The 26,310-nt window shown below is 41.5% G+C and overlaps 1 protein-coding gene across 1 annotated transcript; it reads left to right on the top strand.

Annotated features, from left to right (window-relative positions):
- The first annotated feature begins 130 nt into the window (after nt 1-130).
- Nucleotides 131-26,144, top strand: LOC307033204 (uncharacterized protein). The gene is made up of 9 exons (XM_079671586.1): nt 131-454; nt 3,541-3,732; nt 4,017-4,130; nt 8,770-9,002; nt 15,146-15,283; nt 15,367-15,554; nt 15,660-15,739; nt 16,037-16,120; nt 25,798-26,144. The coding sequence occupies exons 1-9, from the start codon at nt 448-450 to the stop codon at nt 25,941-25,943; spliced, it is 1,182 nt and encodes a 393-aa protein (XP_079527712.1). The 5' UTR covers nt 131-447; the 3' UTR covers nt 25,944-26,144.
- The last annotated feature ends 166 nt before the right edge of the window (nt 26,145-26,310 follow it).

Below are 26,310 nucleotides of genomic sequence, written 5' to 3' on the forward strand. Positions count from 1 at the left end.
CACCAACGCCATATAGATAATTCTATTTAGAGTTCTATTATATGGCTCTGAGTTGTACATAAACCAAATTATTTATAAATATGTATTTCTTGTTGTTGTCATTGTTACTCGTAACGCTTCGCTTTTTGAGTTGACCCACACCGCTTACTGTATTTGTGGTTTTTCAAAGACGGTTATGGAGTAATCAAACCTCCAGCTTTTCGTGACTTTTAAAGCGTCTTTAAAGAACAGATATGAACTCTATAAGAGTCTTTCTATGTCCGTAGATACACCCTGAGACAGGTAGAGGATATAAAGAGTTACAATGAAGAGTTCAAGGAGTAGTTAAAGCCATTGTTTCCGTTAGCAGCTACCGTTAGCCTCTTCCTGTGTAGTTTTGTAACAGCTGGAAATAAATTATATAAGATTTAAAATGCGGATTCTTTCACAAGAAGCGCAAGCGGCTCCATGACAGGTGAGCAGACTGTGTGGTTTATACTTTAATATATATACCTGTGAATATAGAGAGAGACACGAGACTCTGTGAGGAAAGAGAGAGAGAGAGGTTAAATACTTTAATATATATACCTGTGAATATAGAGAGAGAGACACGAGACTCTGTGAGGAGAGAGAGAGAGAGAGGTTAAATACTTTAATATATATACCTGTGAATATAGAGAGAGGTTAAATACTTTAATATATATACCTGTGAATATAGAGAGAGGTTAAATACTTTAATATATATACCTGTGAATATATAGAGAGAGACACGAGACTGTGAGGAGAGAGAGAGGTTAAATACTTTAATATATATACCTGTGAATATAGAGAGAGAGACTGTGAGGAGAGAGAGAGAGAGAAGAAGGACTTCAACAGAGTTTAAATATACTCGAAGGTTACTGTCAGACCTGGGCCATGGCAATCAACATAAAAAAGACAAAAACAATGATATTTCAAAAAAGATCCAGATGTCAGGCAAACAACACTGACTTTACAATTGGGATACAGACAATAGAAAATTGTTCAGAATATAATTCTTTAGGCCTGAAAATAAGTTCCACTGGAAGCTTGAATCAAGCTGTGAGGAACTGAGAGAGAAAGCACGCAGGGCGTTTTATGCAATAAAAAGACAAATCCACATTTTCATTTGGCTTAAAGGACTTCAATCAGTAATACAACCCATCCTACTCGATGGAAGCGAAGCGTGGGGCCCACAAACAAACCAAACATTTGACAAATGGGAAAATCATCCAATAGAAAATGCTCACAATGAGTTTTTCAAAAGCAAAAGCAAAGAGACAGACAGCCTGGCAGCTAGAGGAAAACATGGCTGCCAAAAGAGGAGCGATCATGCCCACAGTGTGGAGGACCTGCTGTGGAGACAGAGCAGCACCTCCTCACACAATGCACAACTTTTGAACCTGTACGGAAACAATTCTTCCCAAAACTCAAACATAAGCATCCTCAATTATTTAAAAATGAAAATGAAAAACTAAAAATACTTCTGGGGGAATATAAAGAGAGCTGCACTGTGGCAGGACAGTTTGTCTCTGCCACAGTGTGAGGGACAGTTTGTCTCTGCCTCAGTCTGAGGGACAGTTTGTCTATGCCACAGTCTGAGGGACAGTTTGTCTCTGCCACAGTCTGAGGGACAGTTTGTCTATGCCACAGTCTGAGGGACAGTTTGTCTCTGCCTCAGTCTGAGGGACAGGTTGTCTCTGCCACAGTCTGAGGGACAGTTTGTCTCTGCCTCAGTCTGAGGGACAGATTGTCTCTGCCACAGTGTGAGGGACAGTTTGTCCCAGCCACAGTGTGAGGGACAGTTTGTCTCTGCCATAGTCTAAGGGACAGTTTGTCGAGTAGGGGACAGTGGGAGCTGGGTTACTGTGTGGTTTCCTGGTCGCGGGGTTGCAGCTGAGTGTGTGTGTGTGAGGAAGTCCGTGGATTGGTCAATTTGGACCAATTGGGTACGGTGACGTCACGTCACTGAACCCAGGTCACGTCACTGCACCCAGGTCACGTCACTGCACCCAGGTCACGTCACTGCACCCAGGTCACGTCACTGCACCCAGGTCACGTCACTGCACCCAGGTCACGTCACTGCACCCAGGTCACGTCACTGCACCCAGGTCACGTCACTGCACCCAGGTCACGTCACTGCACCCAGGTCACGTCACTGCATCCAGGTCACGTCACTGTACCCAGGTCACGTCACTGCACCCAGGTCACGTCACTGTACCCAGGTCACGTCACTGCATCCAGGTCACGTCACTGTACCCAGGTCACGTCACTGCATCCAGGTCACGTCACTGCATCCAGGTCACGTCACTGTACCCAGGTCACGTCACTGCACCCAGGTCACGTCACTGTACCCAGGTCACGTCACTGTACCCAGGTCACGTCACTGCATCCAGGTCACGTCACTGTACCCAGGTCACGTCACTGCATCCAGGTCACGTCACTGTACCCAGGTCACGTCACTGCATCCAGGTCACGTCACTGCATCCAGGTCACGTCACTGTACCCAGGTCACGTCACTGCATCCAGGTCACGTCACTGTACCCAGGTCACGTCACTGCATCCAGGTCACGTCACTGCATCCAGGTCACGTCACTGTACCCAGGTCACGTCACTGTACCCAGGTCACGTCACTGCACCCAGGTCACGTCACTGCACCCAGGTCACGTCACTGCACCCAGGTCACGTCACTGCATCCAGGTCACGTCACTGTACCCAGGTCACGTCACTGCACCCAGGTCACGTCACTGCATCCAGGTCACGTCACTGAACCCAGGTCACGTCACTGCACCCAGGTCACGTCACTAGGTCACGTCACTGCACCCAGGTCACGTCACTAGGTCACGTCACTGCACCCAGGTCACGTCACTAGGTCACGTCACTGCACCCAGGTCACGTCACTAGGTCACGTCACTGCACCCAGGTCACGTCACTAGGTCACGTCACTGCACCCAGGTCACGTCACTGCACTCAGCACAGACAGGTCTTCTTTGTGTCAGAGTGTTATGTCGTGGATATTTTAAACTCGTCAATACTGTAAAGATGTACAATGAGAGTAATCAATAATAAACTGGTGAAAGCAAGCAGCGTAGTCTTTCGTTAGTTCTTTATTTGAAGCTTCAAAGGTACATGTCTCACAGAGTACAGTCTGCAGGAGTGCACACAGGGTATAATGTGTGAGTGTGTTTTATAGAGGACTGTTGCTGTGCAGGAAGTAAAAGAGATAAGACTTTCCTTAGAAAACTGTTATCTTGCAATGCTCTCATAGGGAGGGCCGCATCCTCCAGGTACGACCTTGGCAGGAAGCTACCGTGTGGTACAACAGGTCGAGTTGACCAAACAGTTTCTAAGCATAATATCATCATTTGGTTTTACCATATAAAGTAATATAAGAAATTGCCACTACAGTTACTCCCTACAGGCTGTACTTTGAGGGTCAGAGACTCTGCAGACCGTTCACATGCAGAAGCTACAGAACACAAGGGGATGGGTAAGAGCCAGAAAAGCATGTCATGGGACCTTTAACATTTACCTTCCCCTCAGGTGAGATGTTTGCGGTGCGGCGTGCGGTCACTGATGCATTCTGGGGGATGTGCGCGGCGGACTCGCTCTCGATGCCCGTTCATTGGTTCTACGACGTGGACGACATCCAGAGAGAGTTCAGAGGCTGGATCCGAGAGTTCAGAGCGCCGAGAGACAAGCATCCGTCCAGTATTATGAGCCTATCAAACACAGGTAACTACATCCTAACGATCCGATTGGCTAACAGAGAGAGAAAGCATTATGAGCCTATCAAAAAAAGGTAAACATCCTAACGATCCTATTGGCTAACAGAGAGAGACAAGAACCCCTCCAGCATCCTGAGCCTCTCTAATACAGGTAACTCTCTCCTAACGCTCCTATTGGCTGACGCTCCTGAGCCTATCTAACCCCGGTAAGGTACGGTGCAGACTCTGGTTTCAGACAGAGGGTGAAACAGCTGTTATTGTCTGTGTTTGATCTGAACTCTCTCTCTGCAGCGGGCAGCGGGAGATCGTCCTCTGGGTCGAGACGTCCGGACGTCGTGGGACGACTGATCCTCCAAGACAAGCTGGAGCTGTGGAGGAGAGGAGACAATACACACTATCATCAGGGTATATATATACTCTCTGTACTTTATACACCCTATCATCAGGGTATATATATACTCTCTGTACTTTATACACACTATCATCAGGGTATATATATACTCTCTGTACTTTATACACACTATCATCAGGGTATATATATACTCTCTGTACTTTATACACACTATCATCAGGGTATATATATACTCTCTGTACTTTATACACACTATCATCAGGGTATATATATACTCTCTGTACTTTATACACACTATCATCAGGGTATATATATACTCTCTGTACTTTATACACACTATCATCAGGGTATATATATACTCTCTGTACTTTATACACACTATCATCAGGGTATATATATACTCTGTACTTTATACACACTATCATCAGGGTATATATATACTCTCTGTACTTTATACACACTATCATCAGGGTATATATATACTCTGTACTTTATACACACTATCATCAGGGTATATATATACTCTCTGTACTTTATACACACTATCATCAGGGTATATATATACTCTCTGTACTTTATACACCCTATCATCAGGGTATATATATACTCTCTGTACTTTATACACCCTATCATCAGGGTATATATATACTCTCTGTACTTTATACACACTATCATCAGGGTATATATATACTCTCTGTACTTTATACACACTATCATCAGGGTATATATATACTCTCTGTACTTTATACACACTATCATCAGGGTATATATATACTCTCTGTACTTTATACACACTATCATCAGGGTATATATATACTCTGTACTTTATACACACTATCATCAGGGTATATATATACTCTGTACTTTATACACACTATCATCAGGGTATATATATACTCTGTACTTTATACACACTATCATCAGGGTATATATATACTCTCTGTACTTTATACACACTATCATCAGGGTATATATATACTCTCTGTACTTTATACACACTATCATCAGGGTATATATATACTCTCTGTACTTTATACACCCTATCATCAGGGTATATATATACTCTCTGTACTTTATACACACTATCATCAGGGTATATATATACTCTGTACTTTATACACCCTATCATCAGGGTATATATATACTCTCTGTACTTTATACACACTATCATCAGGGTATATATATACTCTCTGTACTTTATACACACTATCATCAGGGTATATATATACTCTGTACTTTATACACACTATCATCAGGGTATATATATACTCTGTACTTTATACACACTATCATCAGGGTATATATATACTCTCTGTACTTTATACACACTATCATCAGGGTATATATATACTCTCTGTACTTTATACACACTATCATCAGGGTATATATATACTCTGTACTTTATACACACTATCATCAGGGTATATATATACTCTCTGTACTTTATACACACTATCATCAGGGTATATATATACTCTGTACTTTATACACACTATCATCAGGGTATATATATACTCTCTGTACTTTATACACCCTATCATCAGGGTATATATATACTCTCTGTACTTTATACACACTATCATCAGGGTATATATATACTCTCTGTACTTTATACACACTATCATCAGGGTATATATATACTCTGTACTTTATACACACTATCATCAGGGTATATATATACTCTGTACTTTATACACACTATCATCAGGGTATATATATACTCTCTGTACTTTATACACACTATCATCAGGGTATATATATACTCTCTGTACTTTATACACCCTATCATCAGGGTATATATATACTCTCTGTACTTTATACACACTATCATCAGGGTATATATATACTCTGTACTTTATACACACTATCATCAGGGTATATATATACTCTCTGTACTTTATACACCCTATCATCAGGGTATATATATACTCTCTGTACTTTATACACACTATCATCAGGGTATATATATACTCTGTACTTTATACACACTATCATCAGGGTATATATATACTCTCTGTACTTTATACACACTATCATCAGGGTATATATATACTCTCTGTACTTTATACACACTATCATCAGGGTATATATATACTCTCTGTACTTTATACACCCTATCATCAGGGTATATATATACTCTGTACTTTATACACACTATCATCAGGGTATATATATACTCTCTGTACTTTATACACACTATCATCAGGGTATATATATACTCTCTGTACTTTATACACACTATCATCAGGGTATATATATACTCTCTGTACTTTATACACACTATCATCAGGGTATATATATACTCTCTGTACTTTATACACACTATCATCAGGGTATATATATACTCTGTACTTTATACACACTATCATCAGGGTATATATATACTCTGTACTTTATACACCCTATCATCAGGGTATATATATACTCTCTGTACTTTATACACACTATCATCAGGGTATATATATACTCTCTGTACTTTATACACACTATCATCAGGGTATATATATACTCTGTACTTTATACACACTATCATCAGGGTATATATATACTCTCTGTACTTTATACACACTATCATCAGGGTATATATATACTCTCTGTACTTTATACACCCTATCATCAGGGTATATATATACTCTCTGTACTTTATACACACTATCATCAGGGTATATATATACTCTGTACTTTATACACACTATCATCAGGGTATATATATACTCTGTACTTTATACACACTATCATCAGGGTATATATATACTCTCTGTACTTTATACACACTATCATCAGGGTATATATATACTCTGTACTTTATACACACTATCATCAGGGTATATATATACTCTGTACTTTATACACACTATCATCAGGGTATATATACTCTCTGTACTTTATACACACTATCATAAGGGTATATATATACTCTCTGTACTTTATACACACTATCATCAGGGTATATATATACTCTCTGTACTTTATACACCCTATCATCAGGGTATATATATACTCTCTGTACTTTATACACACTATCATCAGGGTATATATATAGTCTCTGTACTTTATACACACTATCACCAGGGTATATATATACTCTCTGTACTTTATACACCCTATCATCAGGGTATATATATACTCTCTGTACTTTATACACACTATCATCAGGGTATATATATACTCTCTGTACTTTATACACACTATCATCAGGGTATATATATACTCTCTGTACTTTATACACCCTATCATCAGGGTATATATATACTCTCTGTACTTTATACACACTATCATCAGGGTATATATATACTCTGTACTTTATACACCCTATCATCAGGGTATATATATACTCTGTACTTTATACACACTATCATCAGGGTATATATATACTCTCTGTACTTTATACACCCTATCATCAGGGTATATATATACTCTGTACTTTATACACCCTATCATCAGGGTATATATATACTCTCTGTACTTTATACACACTATCATCAGGGTATATATATACTCTCTGTACTTTATACACACTATCATCAGGGTATATATATACTCTCTGTACTTTATACACACTATCATCAGGGTATATATATACTCTCTGTACTTTATACACACTATCATCAGGGTATATATACTCTCTGTACTTTATACACCCTATCATCAGGGTATATATATAGTCTCTGTACTTTATACACACTATCATCAGGGTATATATATACTCTGTACTTTATACACCCTATCATCAGGGTATATATATACTCTCTGTACTTTATACACACTATCATCAGGGTATATATATACTCTGTACTTTATACACACTATCATCAGGGTATATATATACTCTGTACTTTATACACCCTATCATCAGGGTATATATATACTCTCTGTACTTTATACACACTATCATCAGGGTATATATATACTCTCTGTACTTTATACACCCTATCATCAGGGTATATATATACTCTGTACTTTATACACACTATCATCAGGGTATATATATACTCTCTGTACTTTATACACACTATCATCAGGGTATATATATACTCTCTGTACTTTATACACACTATCATCAGGGTATATATATACTCTGTACTTTATACACCCTATCATCAGGGTATATATATACTCTGTACTTTATACACACTATCATCAGGGTATATATATACTCTCTGTACTTTATACACACTATCATCAGGGTATATATATACTCTCTGTACTTTATACACACTATCATCAGGGTATATATATACTCTCTGTACTTTATACACCCTATCATCAGGGTATATATATACTCTCTGTACTTTATACACACTATCATCAGGGTATATATATACTCTGTACTTTATACACCCTATCATCAGGGTATATATATACTCTGTACTTTATACACACTATCATCAGGGTATATATATACTCTCTGTACTTTATACACCCTATCATCAGGGTATATATATACTCTGTACTTTATACACCCTATCATCAGGGTATATATATACTCTCTGTACTTTATACACACTATCATCAGGGTATATATATACTCTGTACTTTATACACACTATCATCAGGGTATATATATACTCTCTGTACTTTATACACACTATCATCAGGGTATATATATATATATACTCTCTGTACTTTATACACACTATCATCAGGGCATATATATACTCTCTGTACTTTATATATATATATGTGTTGTAGGTCTGTGTGCGGGGGACAACACTCTGAACGTCCTGTGCTCCCTGAGAGTCGCCCTCTGTCTCGTATCAGGAGGGTTCTCCGACCTCTCGTCTCCAGACGCTCGTGCTGCCGTGCTCTCAGACTACGTGTCCTTCCTGACGACAGAGGGATCGCACCGGGACTCGTACGCCGAGTCCTTCCACCGGGACTTCTTCTGCTGCTGGCAGGACGAAAGACCCACTGAGCCACAACAGGTGAGACAACGCACCTGTAGGTAGATCTAACACACCTGTAGGTAGATCTAACGCACCTGTAGGTAGATCTAACACACCTGTAGGTAGATCTAACACACCTGTAACGCACCTGTAGGTAGATCTAACACACCTGTAGGTAGATCTAACACACCTGTAGGTAGATCTAACACACCTGTAGGTAGATCTAACACACCTGTAGGTAGATCTAACACACCTGTAACGCACCTGTAGGTAGATCTAACACACCTGTAGGTAGATCTAACACACCTGTAGGTAGATCTAACGCACCTGTAGGTAGATCTAACACACCTGTAACGCACCTGTAGGTAGATCTAACACACCTGTAGGTAGATCTAACGCACCTGTAGGTAGATCTAACGCACCTGTAGGTAGATCTAACACACCTGTAACGCACCTGTAGGTAGATCTAACACACCTGTAGGTAGATCTAACACACCTGTAGGTAGATCTAACACACCTGTAGGTAGATCTAACACACCTGTAACGCACCTGTAGGTAGATCTAACACACCTGTAGGTAGATCTAACACACCTGTAGGTAGATCTAACACACCTGTAACGCACCTGTAGGTAGATCTAACACACCTGTAGGTAGATCTAACACACCTGTAGGTAGATCTAACACACCTGTAGGTAGATCTAACACACCTGTAACGCACCTGTAGGTAGATCTAACACACCTGTAGGTAGATCTAACACACCTGTAGGTAGATGTAACACACCTGTAGGTAGATCTAACACACCTGTAGGTAGATCTAACACACCTGTAGGTAGATCTAACGCACCTGTAGGTAGATCTAACACACCTGTAGGTAGATCTAACACACCTGTAACGCACCTGTAGGTAGATCTAACACACCTGTAGGTAGATCTAACGCACCTGTAGGTAGATCTAACACACCTGTAGGTAGATCTAAAACACCTGTAGGTAGATCTAACGTACCTGTAGGTAGATCTAACACACCTGTAGGTAGATCTAACGTACCTGTAACACACCTGTAGGTAGATCTAACACACCTGTAGGTAGATCTAACGTACCTGTAACACACCTGTAGGTAGATCTAACACACCTGTAGGTAGATCTAACACACCTGTAGGTAGATCTAACACACCTGTAGGTAGATCTAACGTACCTGTAACACACCTGTAGGTAGATCTAACACACCTGTAGGTAGATCTAACACACCTGTAGGTAGATCTAACATACCTGTAACGCACCTGTAGGTAGATCTAACACACCTGTAGGTAGATCTAACACACCTGTAGGTAGATCTAACACACCTGTAACGCACCTGTAGGTAGATCTAACACACCTGTAGGTAGATCTAACACACCTGTAGGTAGATCTAACGCACCTGTAGGTAGATCTAACACACCTGTAACGCACCTGTAGGTAGATCTAACACACCTGTAGGTAGATCTAACGCACCTGTAGGTAGATCTAACGCACCTGTAGGTAGATCTAACACACCTGTAACGCACCTGTAGGTAGATCTAACACACCTGTAGGTAGATCTAACACACCTGTAGGTAGATCTAACACACCTGTAGGTAGATCTAACACACCTGTAACGCACCTGTAGGTAGATCTAACACACCTGTAGGTAGATCTAACACACCTGTAGGTAGATCTAACACACCTGTAACGCACCTGTAGGTAGATCTAACACACCTGTAGGTAGATCTAACACACCTGTAGGTAGATCTAACACACCTGTAACGCACCTGTAGGTAGATCTAACACACCTGTAGGTAGATCTAACACACCTGTAGGTAGATGTAACACACCTGTAGGTAGATCTAACACACCTGTAGGTAGATCTAACACACCTGTAGGTAGATCTAACGCACCTGTAGGTAGATCTAACACACCTGTAGGTAGATCTAACACACCTGTAACGCACCTGTAGGTAGATCTAACACACCTGTAGGTAGATCTAACGCACCTGTAGGTAGATCTAACACACCTGTAGGTAGATCTAAAACACCTGTAGGTAGATCTAACGTACCTGTAGGTAGATCTAACACACCTGTAGGTAGATCTAACGTACCTGTAACACACCTGTAGGTAGATCTAACACACCTGTAGGTAGATCTAACGTACCTGTAACACACCTGTAGGTAGATCTAACACACCTGTAGGTAGATCTAACACACCTGTAGGTAGATCTAACACACCTGTAGGTAGATCTAACGTACCTGTAACACACCTGTAGGTAGATCTAACACACCTGTAGGTAGATCTAACACGCCTGTAGGTAGATCTAACATACCTGTAACACACCTGTAGGTAGATCTAACACACCTGTAGGTAGATCTAACACACCTGTAGGTAGATCTAACACACCTGTAGGTAGATCTAACGTACCTGTAGGTAGATCTAACATACCTGTAACACACCTGTAGGTAGATCTAAAACACCTGTAGGTAGATCTAAAACACCTGTAACACACCTGTAGGTAGATCTAAAACACCTGTAGGTAGATCTAACACACCTGTAACGCACCTGTAGGTAGATCTAACACACCTGTAGGTAGATCTAACGCACCTGTAGGTAGATCTAACGCACCTGTAGGTAGATCTAACACACCTGTAACGCACCTGTAGGTAGATCTAACACACCTGTAGGTAGATCTAACACACCTGTAGGTAGATCTAACACACCTGTAGGTAGATCTAACACACCTGTAACGCACCTGTAGGTAGATCTAACACACCTGTAGGTAGATCTAACACACCTGTAGGTAGATCTAACACACCTGTAACGCACCTGTAGGTAGATCTAACACACCTGTAGGTAGATCTAACACACCTGTAGGTAGATCTAACACACCTGTAACGCACCTGTAGGTAGATCTAACACACCTGTAGGTAGATCTAACACACCTGTAGGTAGATCTAACACACCTGTAGGTAGATGTAACGCACCTGTAGGTAGATCTAACACACCTGTAGGTAGATCTAACGCACCTGTAGGTAGATCTAACACACCTGTAGGTAGATCTAACACACCTGTAACGCACCTGTAGGTAGATCTAACACACCTGTAGGTAGATCTAACGCACCTGTAGGTAGATCTAACGTACCTGTAGGTAGATCTAACACACCTGTAGGTAGATCTAACGCACCTGTAGGTAGATCTAACGTACCTGTAGGTAGATCTAACGCACCTGTAGGTAGATCTAACACACCTGTAGGTAGATCTAACACACCTGTAGGTAGATCTAACGTACCTGTAGGTAGATCTAACACACCTGTAGGTAGATCTAACGTACCTGTAACACACCTGTAGGTAGATCTAACACACCTGTAGGTAGATCTAACGTACCTGTAACACACCTGTAGGTAGATCTAACACACCTGTAGGTAGATCTAACACACCTGTAGGTAGATCTAACATACCTGTAACACACCTGTAGGTAGATCTAACACACCTGTAGGTAGATCTAACACACCTGTAGGTAGATCTAACGTACCTGTAGGTAGATCTAACATACCTGTAACACACCTGTAGGTAGATCTAAAACACCTGTAGGTAGATCTAAAACACCTGTAACACACCTGTAGGTAGATCTAAAACACCTGTAGGTAGATCTAACACACCTGTAACACACCTGTAGGTAGATCTAAAACACCTGTAGGTAGATCTAACATACCTGTAACACACCTGTAGGTAGATCTAACACACCTGTAGGTAGATCTAACACACCTGTAGGTAGATCTAAAACACCTGTAGGTAGATCTAAAACACCTGTAGGTAGATCTAACGTACCTGTAGGTAGATCTAACACACCTGTAGGTAGATCTAACACACCTGTAACACACCTGTAGGTAGATCTAACACACCTGTAACACACCTGTAGGTAGATCTAACACACCTGTAGGTAGATCTAACACACCTGTAACACACCTGTAGGTAGATCTAACACACCTGTAACACACCTGTAGGTAGATCTAACGTACCTGTAGGTAGATCTAACACACCTGTAGGTAGATCTAACACACCTGTAGGTAGATCTAAAACACCTGTAGGTAGATCTAAAACACCTGTAGGTAGATCTAACACACCTGTAGGTAGATCTAAAACACCTGTAGGTAGATCTAAAACACCTGTAACACACCTGTAGGTAGATCTAAAACACCTGTAGGTAGATCTAAAACACCTGTAGGTAGATCTAACACACCTGTAGGTAGATCTAAAACACCTGTAGGTAGATCTAAAACACCTGTAGGTAGATCTAACACACCTGTAGGTAGATCTAAAACACCTGTAGGTAGATCTAAAACACCTGTAACACACCTGTAGGTAGATCTAAAACACCTGTAACACACCTGTAGGTAGATCTAACACACCTGTAGGTAGATCTAAAACACCTGTAGGTAGATCTAACACACCTGTAGGTAGATCTAAAACACCTGTAGGTAGATCTAACACACCTGTAGGTAGATCTAACACACCTGTAACACACCTGTAGGTAGATCTAAAACACCTGTAGGTAGATCTAACGCACCTGTAGGTAGATCTAACACACCTGTAGGTAGATCTAACACACCTGTAGGTAGATCTAAAACACCTGTAGGTAGATCTAACACACCTGTAGGTAGATCTAACACACCTGTAACACACCTGTAGGTAGATCTAAAACACCTGTAGGTAGATCTAACGTACCTGTAGGTAGATCTAACACACCTGTAACACACCTGTAGGTAGATCTAACACACCTGTAGGTAGATCTAACACACCTGTAGGTAGATCTAACGTACCTGTAGGTAGATCTAACACACCTGTAGGTAGATCTAACACACCTGTAGCTAGATCTAACACACCTGTAACACACCTGTAGGTAGATCTAAAACACCTGTAGGTAGATCTAACACACCTGTAGGTAGATCTAACACACCTGTAGGTAGATCTAACACACCTGTAACACACCTGTAGGTAGATCTAACACACCTGTAGGTAGATCTAACGTACCTGTAGGTAGATCTAACACACCTGTAGGTAGATCTAACACACCTGTAACGCACCTGTAGGTAGATCCAACACACCTGTAGGTAGATCTAACACACCTGTAGGTAGATCTAAAACACCTGTAGGTAGATCTAACGCACCTGTAGGTAGATCTAACACACCTGTAGGTAGATCTAACACACCTGTAGGTAGATCTAACGTACCTGTAGGTAGATCTAACGTACCTGTAGGTAGATCTAACACACCTGTAACACACCTGTAGGTAGATCTAACACACCTGTAGGTAGATCCAACACACCTGTAGGTAGATCTAACGTACCTGTAACACACCTGTAGGTAGATCTAAAACACCTGTAGGTAGATCTAACACACCTGTAGGTAGATCTAACGCACCTGTAGGTAGATCTAAAACACCTGTAGGTAGATCTAACACACCTGTAGGTAGATCTAACGCACCTGTAGGTAGATCTAACACACCTGTAGGTAGATCTAACACACCTGTAGGTAGATCTAACGTACCTGTAGGTAGATCTAACACACCTGTAGGTAGATCTAACACACCTGTAGGTAGATCTAACGCACCTGTAACGCACCTGTAGGTAGATCCAACACACCTGTAGGTAGATCTAACACACCTGTAGGTAGATCTAACACACCTGTAGGTAGATCTAACACACCTGTAGGTAGATCTAACACACCTGTAGGTAGATCTAACAACCTGTAGGTAGATCTAACACACCTGTAGGTAGATCTAACACACCTGTAGTAACGAACCTGTCAGGTAAAGCTAAAACATGCACACCCACCACAGACATCTGCAGGTCTCTCTGTTTTATTAACGTATTTTTATCATTTTACTTTTAAAGTTGTGTTTGTCCCGTTGTCTTATTCGTTGTGTTTGTCCCGTTGTCTTATTCGTTGTGTTTGTCCCGTTGTCTTATTTGTTGTGTTTGTCCCGTTGTCTTATTTGTTGTGTTTGTCCCGTTGTCTTATTCGTTGTGTTTGTCCCGTTGTCTTATTTGTTGTGTTTGTCCCGTTGTCTTATTCGTTGTGTTTGTCCCGTTGTCTTATTTGTTGTGTTTGTCCCGTTGTCTTATTCGTTGTGTTTGTCCCGTTGTCTTATTCGTTGTGTTTGTCCCGTTGTCCTTCAGCTGTTGGAGTTTGCGGAGCGGCGTAGTGTTCGCGCTCTGAGGGCAGCGCGGCCCGATGCCCAGCTGGACGCCATCGGCTGTTTACCCATGATCCTCCCCTTCATCCTGCTGGCAGCACACGCCCCTCTGGAGCAGGCGGTGAGACTGCCTTCATACGGATATTTACCGTATCGACCCGAATATAAGAAAGATTTTTGAATGTCATCACGCTCCCCCCACAGGTGCGAGGTGCGGTGGAGATGGTGAAGCTGACCCACCCCCACCCCAGGGTGCCCCTCTGGGTGTCTCTGTACGGCGGGGCGCTCCACAGGGTGCTGGGGGGGGCGAGCGTCCGGGGGGAGGCGGAGCGCGCTCTGAAGAGCCTCAAGGCCTGGGACGCCTGCCGGGGGTTCAGCAGCAAGGCAGCAAGGTGGATATACTGTCATTATTATTATCATTATTAATTTATTTAATTTATTTCATTTATTTAATTGTATTTGTTGTATTTATTGTATTGTATTTATTTGTGTGTCAGGTTCCCTGCTGGGTCGGATCAGCGTCTCCGGGTTCATCAGAGCGCTGTTAATCAGCTGGGACTCGCCTGCTACACCAAAGGTACATTACTGTTATTATTATTAATATATATATATATATATATATATATATATATTAATATTAATATTAATATATATATATATATATATATATATATATTAATATTAATATATATTAATATTAATATTAATATATATATATATATTAATATTAATATTAATATATATATATATATTAATATTAATATTAATATATATATATATATTAATATTAATATTAATATATATATATATATATTAATATTAATATTAATATATATATATATATATATGTATATATTCCCTCTGTGTATTGCAGGCGCTCTCTCCAGTCTCTTCTATTTGGCTCTTGAGTTCCACGACGACGCGGCAGCAGGAATCCTCACCAACACCAACTGTGGAGGTCTGAGCTCTCTTTATACATCAATCTATAATGATTCACCTGTGTTTGTGTCTCTTACCTGTGTCTCTTACCTGTGTCTCTTACCTGTGTTTGTGTCTCTTACCTGTGTCTCTTACCTGTGTCTCTTACCTGTGTTTGTGTCTCTTACCTGTGTTTGTGTCTCTTACCTGTGTCTCTTACCTGTGTCTCTTACCTGTGTTTGTGTCTCTTACCTGTGTTTGTGTCTCTTACCTGTGTTTGTGTCTCTTACCTGTGTCTCTTACCTGTGTTTGTGTCTCTTACCTGTGTTTGTGTCTCTTACCTGTGTTTGTGTCTCTTACCTGTGTCTCTTACCTGTGTTTGTGTCTCTTACCTGTGTCTCTTACCTGTGTCTCTTACCTGTGTTTGTGTCTCTTACCTGTGTCTCTTACCTGTGTCTCTTACCTGTGTTTGTGTCTCTTACCTGTGTCTCTTACCTGTGTCTCTTACCTGTGTTTGTGTCTCTTACCTGTGTCTCTTACCTGTGTCTCTTACCTGTGTCTCTTACCTGTGTTTGTGTCTCTTACCTGTGTCTCTTACCTGTGTCTCTTACCTGTGTTTGTGTCTCTTACCTGTGTTTGTGTCTCTTACCTGTGTTTGTGTCTCTTACCTGTGTTTGTGTCTCTTGCCTGTGTTTGTGTCTCTTACCTGTGTCTCTTACCTGTGTTTGTGTCTCTTACCTGTGTCTCTTACCTGTGTCTCTTACCTGTGTTTGTGTCTCTTACCTGTGTCTCTTACCTGTGTCTCTTACCTGTGTTTGTGTCTCTTACCTGTGTCTCTTACCTGTGTCTCTTACCTGTGTTTGTGTCTCTTACCTGTGTTTGTGTCTCTTACCTGTGTTTGTGTCTCTTACCTGTGTTTGTGTCTCTTACCTGTGTCTCTTACCTGTGTTTGTGTCTCTTACCTGTGTCTCTTACCTGTGTCTCTTACCTGTGTCTCTTACCTGTGTTTGTGTCTCTTACCTGTGTCTCTTACCTGTGTCTCTTACCTGTGTCTCTTACCTGTGTTTGTGTCTCTTACCTGTGTCTCTTACCTGTGTCTCTTACCTGTGTTTATGTCTCTTACCTGTGTTTGTGTCTCTTACCTGTGTCTGTGTCTCTTACCTGTGTCTCTTACCTGTGTCTCTTACCTGTGTCTCTTACCTGTGTCTCTTACCTGTGTCTCTTACCTGTGTCTCTTACCTGTGTCTCTTACCTGTGTTTGTGTCTCTTACCTGTGTCTCTTACCTGTGTCTCTTACCTGTGTTTGTGTCTCTTACCTGTGTCTCTTACCTGTGTCTCTTACCTGTGTTTGTGTCTCTTACCTGTGTCTCTTACCTGTGTTTGTGTCTCTTACCTGTGTTTGTGTCTCTTACCTGTGTCTCTTACCTGTGTCTCTTACCTGTGTCTCTTACCTGTGTCTCTTACCTGTGTTTGTGTCTCTTACCTGTGTCTCTTACCTGTGTTTGTGTCTCTTACCTGTGTCTCTTACCTGTGTCTCTTACCTGTGTTTGTGTCTCTTACCTGTGTCTCTTACCTGTGTCTCTTACCTGTGTTTGTGTCTCTTACCTGTGTCTCTTACCTGTGTTTGTGTCTCTTACCTGTGTTTCTTACCTGTGTCTCTTACCTGTGTCTCTTACCTGTGTTTGTGTCTCTTACCTGTGTCTCTTACCTGTGTCTCTTACCTGTGTTTGTGTCTCTTACCTGTGTCTCTTACCTGTGTTTGTGTCTCTTACCTGTGTTTCTTACCTGTGTCTCTTACCTGTGTCTCTTACCTGTGTCTCTTACCTGTGTTTGTGTCTCTTACCTGTGTCTCTTACCTGTGTTTGTGTCTCTTACCTGTGTCTCTTACCTGTGTTTGTGTCTCTTACCTGTGTTTGTGTCTCTTACCTGTGTTTGTGTCTCTTACCTGTGTCTCTTACCTGTGTTTGTGTCTCTTACCTGTGTCTCTTACCTGTGTCTCTTACCTGTGTCTCTTACCTGTGTTTGTGTCTCTTACCTGTGTCTCTTACCTGTGTTTGTGTCTCTTACCTGTGTCTCTTACCTGTGTCTCTTACCTGTGTTTATGTCTCTTACCTGTGTTTGTGTCTCTTACCTGTGTCTCTTACCTGTGTTTATGTCTCTTACCTGTGTTTGTGTCTCTTACCTGTGTCTCTTACCTGTGTTTATGTCTCTTACCTGTGTTTGTGTCTCTTACCTGTGTCTCTTACCTGTGTTTATGTCTCTTACCTGTGTTTGTGTCTCTTACCTGTGTCTCTTACCTGTGTCTCTTACCTGTGTTTGTGTCTCTTACCTGTGTCTCTTACCTGTGTCTCTTACCTGTGTCTCTTACCTGTGTTTGTGTCTCTTACCTGTGTCTCTTACCTGTGTCTCTTACCTGTGTTTGTGTCTCTTACCTGTGTCTCTTACCTGTGTTTGTGTCTCTTACCTGTGTCTCTTACCCGTGTCTCTTACCTGTGTTTATGTCTCTTACCTGTGTTTGTGTCTCTTACCTGTGTTTATGTCTCTTACCTGTGTCTCTTACCTGTGTCTCTTACCTGTGTTTATGTCTCTTACCTGTGTCTCTTACCTGTGTTTGTGTCTCTTACCTGTGTCTCTTACCTGTGTTTATGTCTCTTACCTGTGTCTCTTACCTGTGTCTCTTACCTGTGTTTATGTCTCTTACCTGTGTCTCTTACCTGTGTTTATGTCTCTTACCTGTGTCTCTTACCTGTGTTTATGTCTCTTACCTGTGTTTATGTCTCTTACCTGTGTCTCTTACCTGTGTCTCTTACCTGTGTTTGTGTCTCTTACCTGTGTCTCTTACCTGTGTCTCTTACCTGTGTTTATGTCTCTTACCTGTGTCTCTTACCTGTGTCTCTTACCTGTGTTTATGTCTCTTACCTGTGTTTGTGTCTCTTACCTGTGTTTATGTCTCTTACCTGTGTTTGTGTCTCTTACCTGTGTCTCTTACCTGTGTTTGTGTCTCTTACCTGTGTTTGTGTCTCTTACCTGTGTCTCTTACCTGTGTCTCTTACCTGTGTTTGTGTCTCTTACCTGTGTCTCTTACCTGTGTCTCTTACCTGTGTTTATGTCTCTTACCTGTGTTTGTGTCTCTTACCTGTGTTTATGTCTCTTACCTGTGTTTGTGTCTCTTACCTGTGTCTCTTACCTGTGTCTCTTACCTGTGTCTCTTACCTGTGTCTCTTACCTGTGTTTATGTCTCTTACCTGTGTCTCTTACCTGTGTTTGTGTCTCTTACCTGTGTCTCTTACCTGTGTCTCTTACCTGTGTTTATGTCTCTTACCTGTGTCTCTTACCTGTGTTTATGTCTCTTACCTGTGTTTATGTCTCTTACCTGTGTCTCTTACCTGTGTCTCTTACCTGTGTTTGTGTCTCTTACCTGTGTCTCTTACCTGTGTCTCTTACCTGTGTCTCTTACCTGTGTTTATGTCTCTTACCTGTGTTTGTGTCTCTTACCTGTGTCTCTTACCTGTGTCTCTTACCTGTGTTTGTGTCTCTTACCTGTGTCTCTTACCTGTGTCTCTTACCTGTGTTTGTGTCTCTTACCTGTGTTTGTGTCTCTTACCTGTGTTTGTGTCTCTTACCTGTGTCTCTTACCTGTGTTTGTGTCTCTTACCTGTGTTTATGTCTCTTACCTGTGTTTGTGTCTCTTACCTGTGTTTATGTCTCTTACCTGTGTTTGTGTCTCTTACCTGTGTTTGTGTCTCTTACCTGTGTCTCTTACCTGTGTTTGTGTCTCTTACCTGTGTCTCTTACCTGTGTTTATGTCTCTTACCTGTGTTTGTGTCTCTTACCTGTGTCTCTTACCTGTGTCTCTTACCTGTGTTTGTGTCTCTTACCTGTGTCTCTTACCTGTGTCTCTTACCTGTGTTTATGTCTCTTACCTGTGTCTCTTACCTGTGTCTCTTACCTGTGTTTATGTCTCTTACCTGTGTTTGTGTCTCTTACCTGTGTTTGTGTCTCTTACCTGTGTCTCTTACCTGTGTTTCTTACCTGTGTTTGTGTCTCTTACCTGTGTTTGTGTCTCTTACCTGTGTCTCTTACCTGTGTCTCTTACCTGTGTTTGTGTCTCTTACCTGTGTCTCTTACCTGTGTCTCTTACCTGTGTTTATGTCTCTTACCTGTGTTTGTGTCTCTTACCTGTGTTTGTGTCTCTTACCTGTGTCTCTTACCTGTGTCTCTTACCTGTGTCTCTTACCTGTGTTTATGTCTCTTACCTGTGTTTGTGTCTCTTACCTGTGTCTCTTACCTGTGTCTCTTACCTGTGTTTATGTCTCTTACCTGTGTCTCTTACCTGTGTTTATGTCTCTTACCTGTGTTTATGTCTCTTACCTGTGTCTCTTACCTGTGTCTCTTACCTGTGTTTGTGTCTCTTACCTGTGTCTCTTACCTGTGTCTCTTACCTGTGTCTCTTACCTGTGTTTATGTCTCTTACCTGTGTTTGTGTCTCTTACCTGTGTCTCTTACCTGTGTCTCTTACCTGTGTTTGTGTCTCTTACCTGTGTCTCTTACCTGTGTCTCTTACCTGTGTTTGTGTCTCTTACCTGTGTTTGTGTCTCTTACCTGTGTTTGTGTCTCTTACCTGTGTCTCTTACCTGTGTCTCTTACCTGTGTTTGTGTCTCTTACCTGTGTTTATGTCTCTTACCTGTGTTTGTGTCTCTTACCTGTGTTTGTGTCTCTTACCTGTGTTTGTGTCTCTTACCTGTGTCTCTTACCTGTGTCTCTTACCTGTGTTTGTGTCTCTTACCTGTGTCTCTTACCTGTGTTTGTGTCTCTTACCTGTGTCTCTTACCTGTGTCTCTTACCTGTGTTTATGTCTCTTACCTGTATTTGTGTCTCTTACCTGTGTTTGTGTCTCTTACCTGTGTCTCTTACCTGTGTCTCTTACCTGTGTCTCTTACCTGTGTTTATGTCTCTTACCTGTGTCTCTTACCTGTGTTTGTGTCTCTTACCTGTGTCTCTTACCTGTGTCTCTTACCTGTGTTTATGTCTCTTACCTGTGTCTCTTACCTGTGTCTCTTACCTGTGTTTGTGTCTCTTACCTGTGTCTCTTACCTGTGTCTCTTACCTGTGTCTCTTACCTGTGTCTCTTACCTGTGTTTATGTCTCTTACCTGTGTCTCTTACCTGTGTCTCTTACCTGTGTTTATGTCTCTTACCTGTGTCTCTTACCTGTGTTTATGTCTCTTACCTGTGTTTATGTCTCTTACCTGTGTCTCTTACCTGTGTTTATGTCTCTTACCTGTGTCTCTTACCTGTGTTTATGTCTCTTACCTGTGTTTATGTCTCTTACCTGTGTCTCTTACCTGTGTCTCTTACCTGTGTTTGTGTCTCTTACCTGTGTCTCTTACCTGTGTCTCTTACCTGTGTTTATGTCTCTTACCTGTGTCTCTTACCTGTGTCTCTTACCTGTGTTTATGTCTCTTACCTGTGTTTGTGTCTCTTACCTGTGTTTATGTCTCTTACCTGTGTTTGTGTCTCTTACCTGTGTCTCTTACCTGTGTTTGTGTCTCTTACCTGTGTTTGTGTCTCTTACCTGTGTCTCTTACCTGTGTCTCTTACCTGTGTTTGTGTCTCTTACCTGTGTCTCTTACCTGTGTCTCTTACCTGTGTTTATGTCTCTTACCTGTGTTTGTGTCTCTTACCTGTGTTTATGTCTCTTACCTGTGTTTGTGTCTCTTACCTGTGTCTCTTACCTGTGTCTCTTACCTGTGTCTCTTACCTGTGTCTCTTACCTGTGTTTATGTCTCTTACCTGTGTCTCTTACCTGTGTTTGTGTCTCTTACCTGTGTCTCTTACCTGTGTCTCTTACCTGTGTCTCTTACCTGTGTTTATGTCTCTTACCTGTGTCTCTTACCTGTGTTTATGTCTCTTACCTGTGTTTATGTCTCTTACCTGTGTCTCTTACCTGTGTCTCTTACCTGTGTTTGTGTCTCTTACCTGTGTCTCTTACCTGTGTCTCTTACCTGTGTCTCTTACCTGTGTTTATGTCTCTTACCTGTGTTTGTGTCTCTTACCTGTGTCTCTTACCTGTGTCTCTTACCTGTGTTTGTGTCTCTTACCTGTGTCTCTTACCTGTGTCTCTTACCTGTGTTTGTGTCTCTTACCTGTGTTTGTGTCTCTTACCTGTGTTTGTGTCTCTTACCTGTGTCTCTTACCTGTGTTTGTGTCTCTTACCTGTGTTTATGTCTCTTACCTGTGTTTGTGTCTCTTACCTGTGTTTATGTCTCTTACCTGTGTTTGTGTCTCTTACCTGTGTTTGTGTCTCTTACCTGTGTCTCTTACCTGTGTTTGTGTCTCTTACCTGTGTCTCTTACCTGTGTTTATGTCTCTTACCTGTGTTTGTGTCTCTTACCTGTGTCTCTTACCTGTGTCTCTTACCTGTGTTTGTGTCTCTTACCTGTGTCTCTTACCTGTGTCTCTTACCTGTGTTTATGTCTCTTACCTGTGTCTCTTACCTGTGTCTCTTACCTGTGTTTATGTCTCTTACCTGTGTTTGTGTCTCTTACCTGTGTTTGTGTCTCTTACCTGTGTCTCTTACCTGTGTTTCTTACCTGTGTTTGTGTCTCTTACCTGTGTTTGTGTCTCTTACCTGTGTCTCTTACCTGTGTCTCTTACCTGTGTTTGTGTCTCTTACCTGTGTCTCTTACCTGTGTCTCTTACCTGTGTTTATGTCTCTTACCTGTGTTTGTGTCTCTTACCTGTGTTTATGTCTCTTACCTGTGTTTGTGTCTCTTACCTGTGTCTCTTACCTGTGTCTCTTACCTGTGTCTCTTACCTGTGTCTCTTACCTGTGTTTATGTCTCTTACCTGTGTTTGTGTCTCTTACCTGTGTCTCTTACCTGTGTCTCTTACCTGTGTTTATGTCTCTTACCTGTGTCTCTTACCTGTGTTTATGTCTCTTACCTGTGTTTATGTCTCTTACCTGTGTCTCTTACCTGTGTCTCTTACCTGTGTTTGTGTCTCTTACCTGTGTCTCTTACCTGTGTCTCTTACCTGTGTCTCTTACCTGTGTTTATGTCTCTTACCTGTGTTTGTGTCTCTTACCTGTGTCTCTTACCTGTGTCTCTTACCTGTGTTTGTGTCTCTTACCTGTGTCTCTTACCTGTGTCTCTTACCTGTGTTTGTGTCTCTTACCTGTGTCTCTTACCTGTGTCTCTTACCTGTGTTTGTGTCTCTTACCTGTGTTTATGTCTCTTACCTGTGTTTGTGTCTCTTACCTGTGTTTATGTCTCTTACCTGTGTTTGTGTCTCTTACCTGTGTTTGTGTCTCTTACCTGTGTCTCTTACCTGTGTCTCTTACCTGTGTTTGTGTCTCTTACCTGTGTCTCTTACCTGTGTTTGTGTCTCTTACCTGTGTCTCTTACCTGTGTCTCTTACCTGTGTTTATGTCTCTTACCTGTATTTGTGTCTCTTACCTGTGTTTGTGTCTCTTACCTGTGTCTCTTACCTGTGTCTCTTACCTGTGTCTCTTACCTGTGTCTCTTACCTGTGTTTATGTCTCTTACCTGTGTCTCTTACCTGTGTTTGTGTCTCTTACCTGTGTCTCTTACCTGTGTCTCTTACCTGTGTTTATGTCTCTTACCTGTGTCTCTTACCTGTGTCTCTTACCTGTGTTTGTGTCTCTTACCTGTGTTTATGTCTCTTACCTGTGTCTCTTACCTGTGTTTGTGTCTCTTACCTGTGTCTCTTACCTGTGTCTCTTACCTGTGTTTATGTCTCTTACCTGTGTTTATGTCTCTTACCTGTGTCTCTTACCTGTGTCTCTTACCTGTGTTTGTGTCTCTTACCTGTGTTTATGTCTCTTACCTGTGTCTCTTACCTGTGTTTGTGTCTCTTACCTGTGTCTCTTACCTGTGTCTCTTACCTGTGTTTATGTCTCTTACCTGTGTTTGTGTCTCTTACCTGTGTTTGTGTCTCTTACCTGTGTTTGTGTCTCTTACCTGTGTCTCTTACCTGTGTCTCTTACCTGTGTCTCTTACCTGTGTTTATGTCTCTTACCTGTGTTTATGTCTCTTACCTGTGTCTCTTACCTGTGTTTGTGTCTCTTACCTGTGTCTCTTACCTGTGTCTCTTACCTGTGTTTATGTCTCTTACCTGTGTTTGTGTCTCTTACCTGTGTTTGTGTCTCTTACCTGTGTTTGTGTCTCTTACCTGTGTCTCTTACCTGTGTCTCTTACCTGTGTCTCTTACCTGTGTTTGTGTCTCTTACCTGTGTTTGTGTCTCTTACCTGTGTTTGTGTCTCTTACCTGTGTCTCTTACCTGTGTTTGTGTCTCTTACCTGTGTCTCTTACCTGTGTCTCTTACCTGTGTTTGTGTCTCTTACCTGTGTCTCTTACCTGTGTTTGTGTCTCTTACCTGTGTCTCTTACCTGTGTCTCTTACCTGTGTCTCTTACCTGTGTTTGTGTCTCTTACCTGTGTCTCTTACCTGTGTCTCTTACCTGTGTTTGTGTCTCTTACCTGTGTCTCTTACCTGTGTCTCTTACCTGTGTTTGTGTCTCTTACCTGTGTTTCTTACCTGTGTCTCTTACCTGTGTCTCTTACCTGTGTCTCTTACCTGTGTCTCTTACCTGTGTTTGTGTCTCTTACCTGTGTCTCTTACCTGTGTCTCTTACCTGTGTTTGTGTCTCTTACCTGTGTTTGTGTCTCTTACCTGTGTCTCTTACCTGTGTTTGTGTCTCTTACCTGTGTTTGTGTCTCTTACCTGTGTCTCTTACCTGTGTCTCTTACCTGTGTTTGTGTCTCTTACCTGTGTCTCTTACCTGTGTTTGTGTCTCTTACCTGTGTCTCTTACCTGTGTTTGTGTCTCTTACCTGTGTTTGTGTCTCTTACCTGTGTCTCTTACCTGTGTCTCTTACCTGTGTTTATGTCTCTTACCTGTGTTTATGTCTCTTACCTGTGTCTCTTACCTGTGTCTCTTACCTGTGTTTGTGTCTCTTACCTGTGTCTCTTACCTGTGTTTATGTCTCTTACCTGTGTTTGTGTCTCTTACCTGTGTCTCTTACCTGTGTTTATGTCTCTTACCTGTGTTTGTGTCTCTTACCTGTGTCTCTTACCTGTGTCTCTTACCTGTGTCTCTTACCTGTGTCTCTTACCTGTGTTTGTGTCTCTTACCTGTGTCTCTTACCTGTGTTTGTGTCTCTTACCTGTGTCTCTTACCTGTGTTTATGTCTCTTACCTGTGTCTCTTACCTGTGTTTGTGTCTCTTACCTGTGTCTCTTACCTGTGTTTATGTCTCTTACCTGTGTCTCTTACCTGTGTTTATGTCTCTTACCTGTGTCTCTTACCTGTGTCTCTTACCTGTGTTTATGTCTCTTACCTGTGTCTCTTACCTGTGTTTATGTCTCTTACCTGTGTCTCTTACCTGTGTTTATGTCTCTTACCTGTGTCTCTTACCTGTGTCTCTTACCTGTGTTTATGTCTCTTACCTGTGTCTCTTACCTGTGTCTCTTACCTGTGTTTGTGTCTCTTACCTGTGTTTATGTCTCTTACCTGTGTCTCTTACCTGTGTTTATGTCTCTTACCTGTGTTTATGTCTCTTACCTGTGTCTCTTACCTGTGTTTATGTCTCTTACCTGTGTCTCTTACCTGTGTTTGTGTCTCTTACCTGTGTCTCTTACCTGTGTTTATGTCTCTTACCTGTGTTTATGTCTCTTACCTGTGTTTCTCCCTCCAGGTGAGAACTGTAATCGAGGCGCGGCATTGGGTGCTCTGCTTGGGGCGGGGGGGGCATTCAGAGGGGGCGGGGTCCCAGAGGAGTGGAGAGAGGAGCTTAGAGATGCCAGAGAGACCATCCCTCTCATCCTGAAGAACATCAGATAACACGCTCCTATTGGCCGGGGCTCCAACACTCTGAACGTGATAGGCTAAGGGGCGGGACTTCTGTAAGATGTTGACCAATCACAACAGAGCTAATCAGAAAATGTATGAAATAAAATGTTATTTTTGTATTAATAAAATGATTTGCTCTGATTATGTTTGTTAGTTTTTAAATTATTAAAAAATAAAGACTATTTAAATCTATTTAAATGTCTCTGAGATGTTATTTATTGGATTTTAAATATAATAATTAAAATATTATTTCAGTGTTTTTTTACTTTTAAATGTTGTAGAAAAAGGAATCAATACGTAGAATATTACTAATACACTATTAATATTATCTGATGTGTTTAAGTGAATGAAATAAATA

Source organism: Notothenia rossii (assembly GCF_949606895.1).
Source record: "Notothenia rossii genome assembly, chromosome: 3".
Taxonomy (NCBI): Eukaryota; Metazoa; Chordata; class Actinopteri; order Perciformes; family Nototheniidae; genus Notothenia; species Notothenia rossii.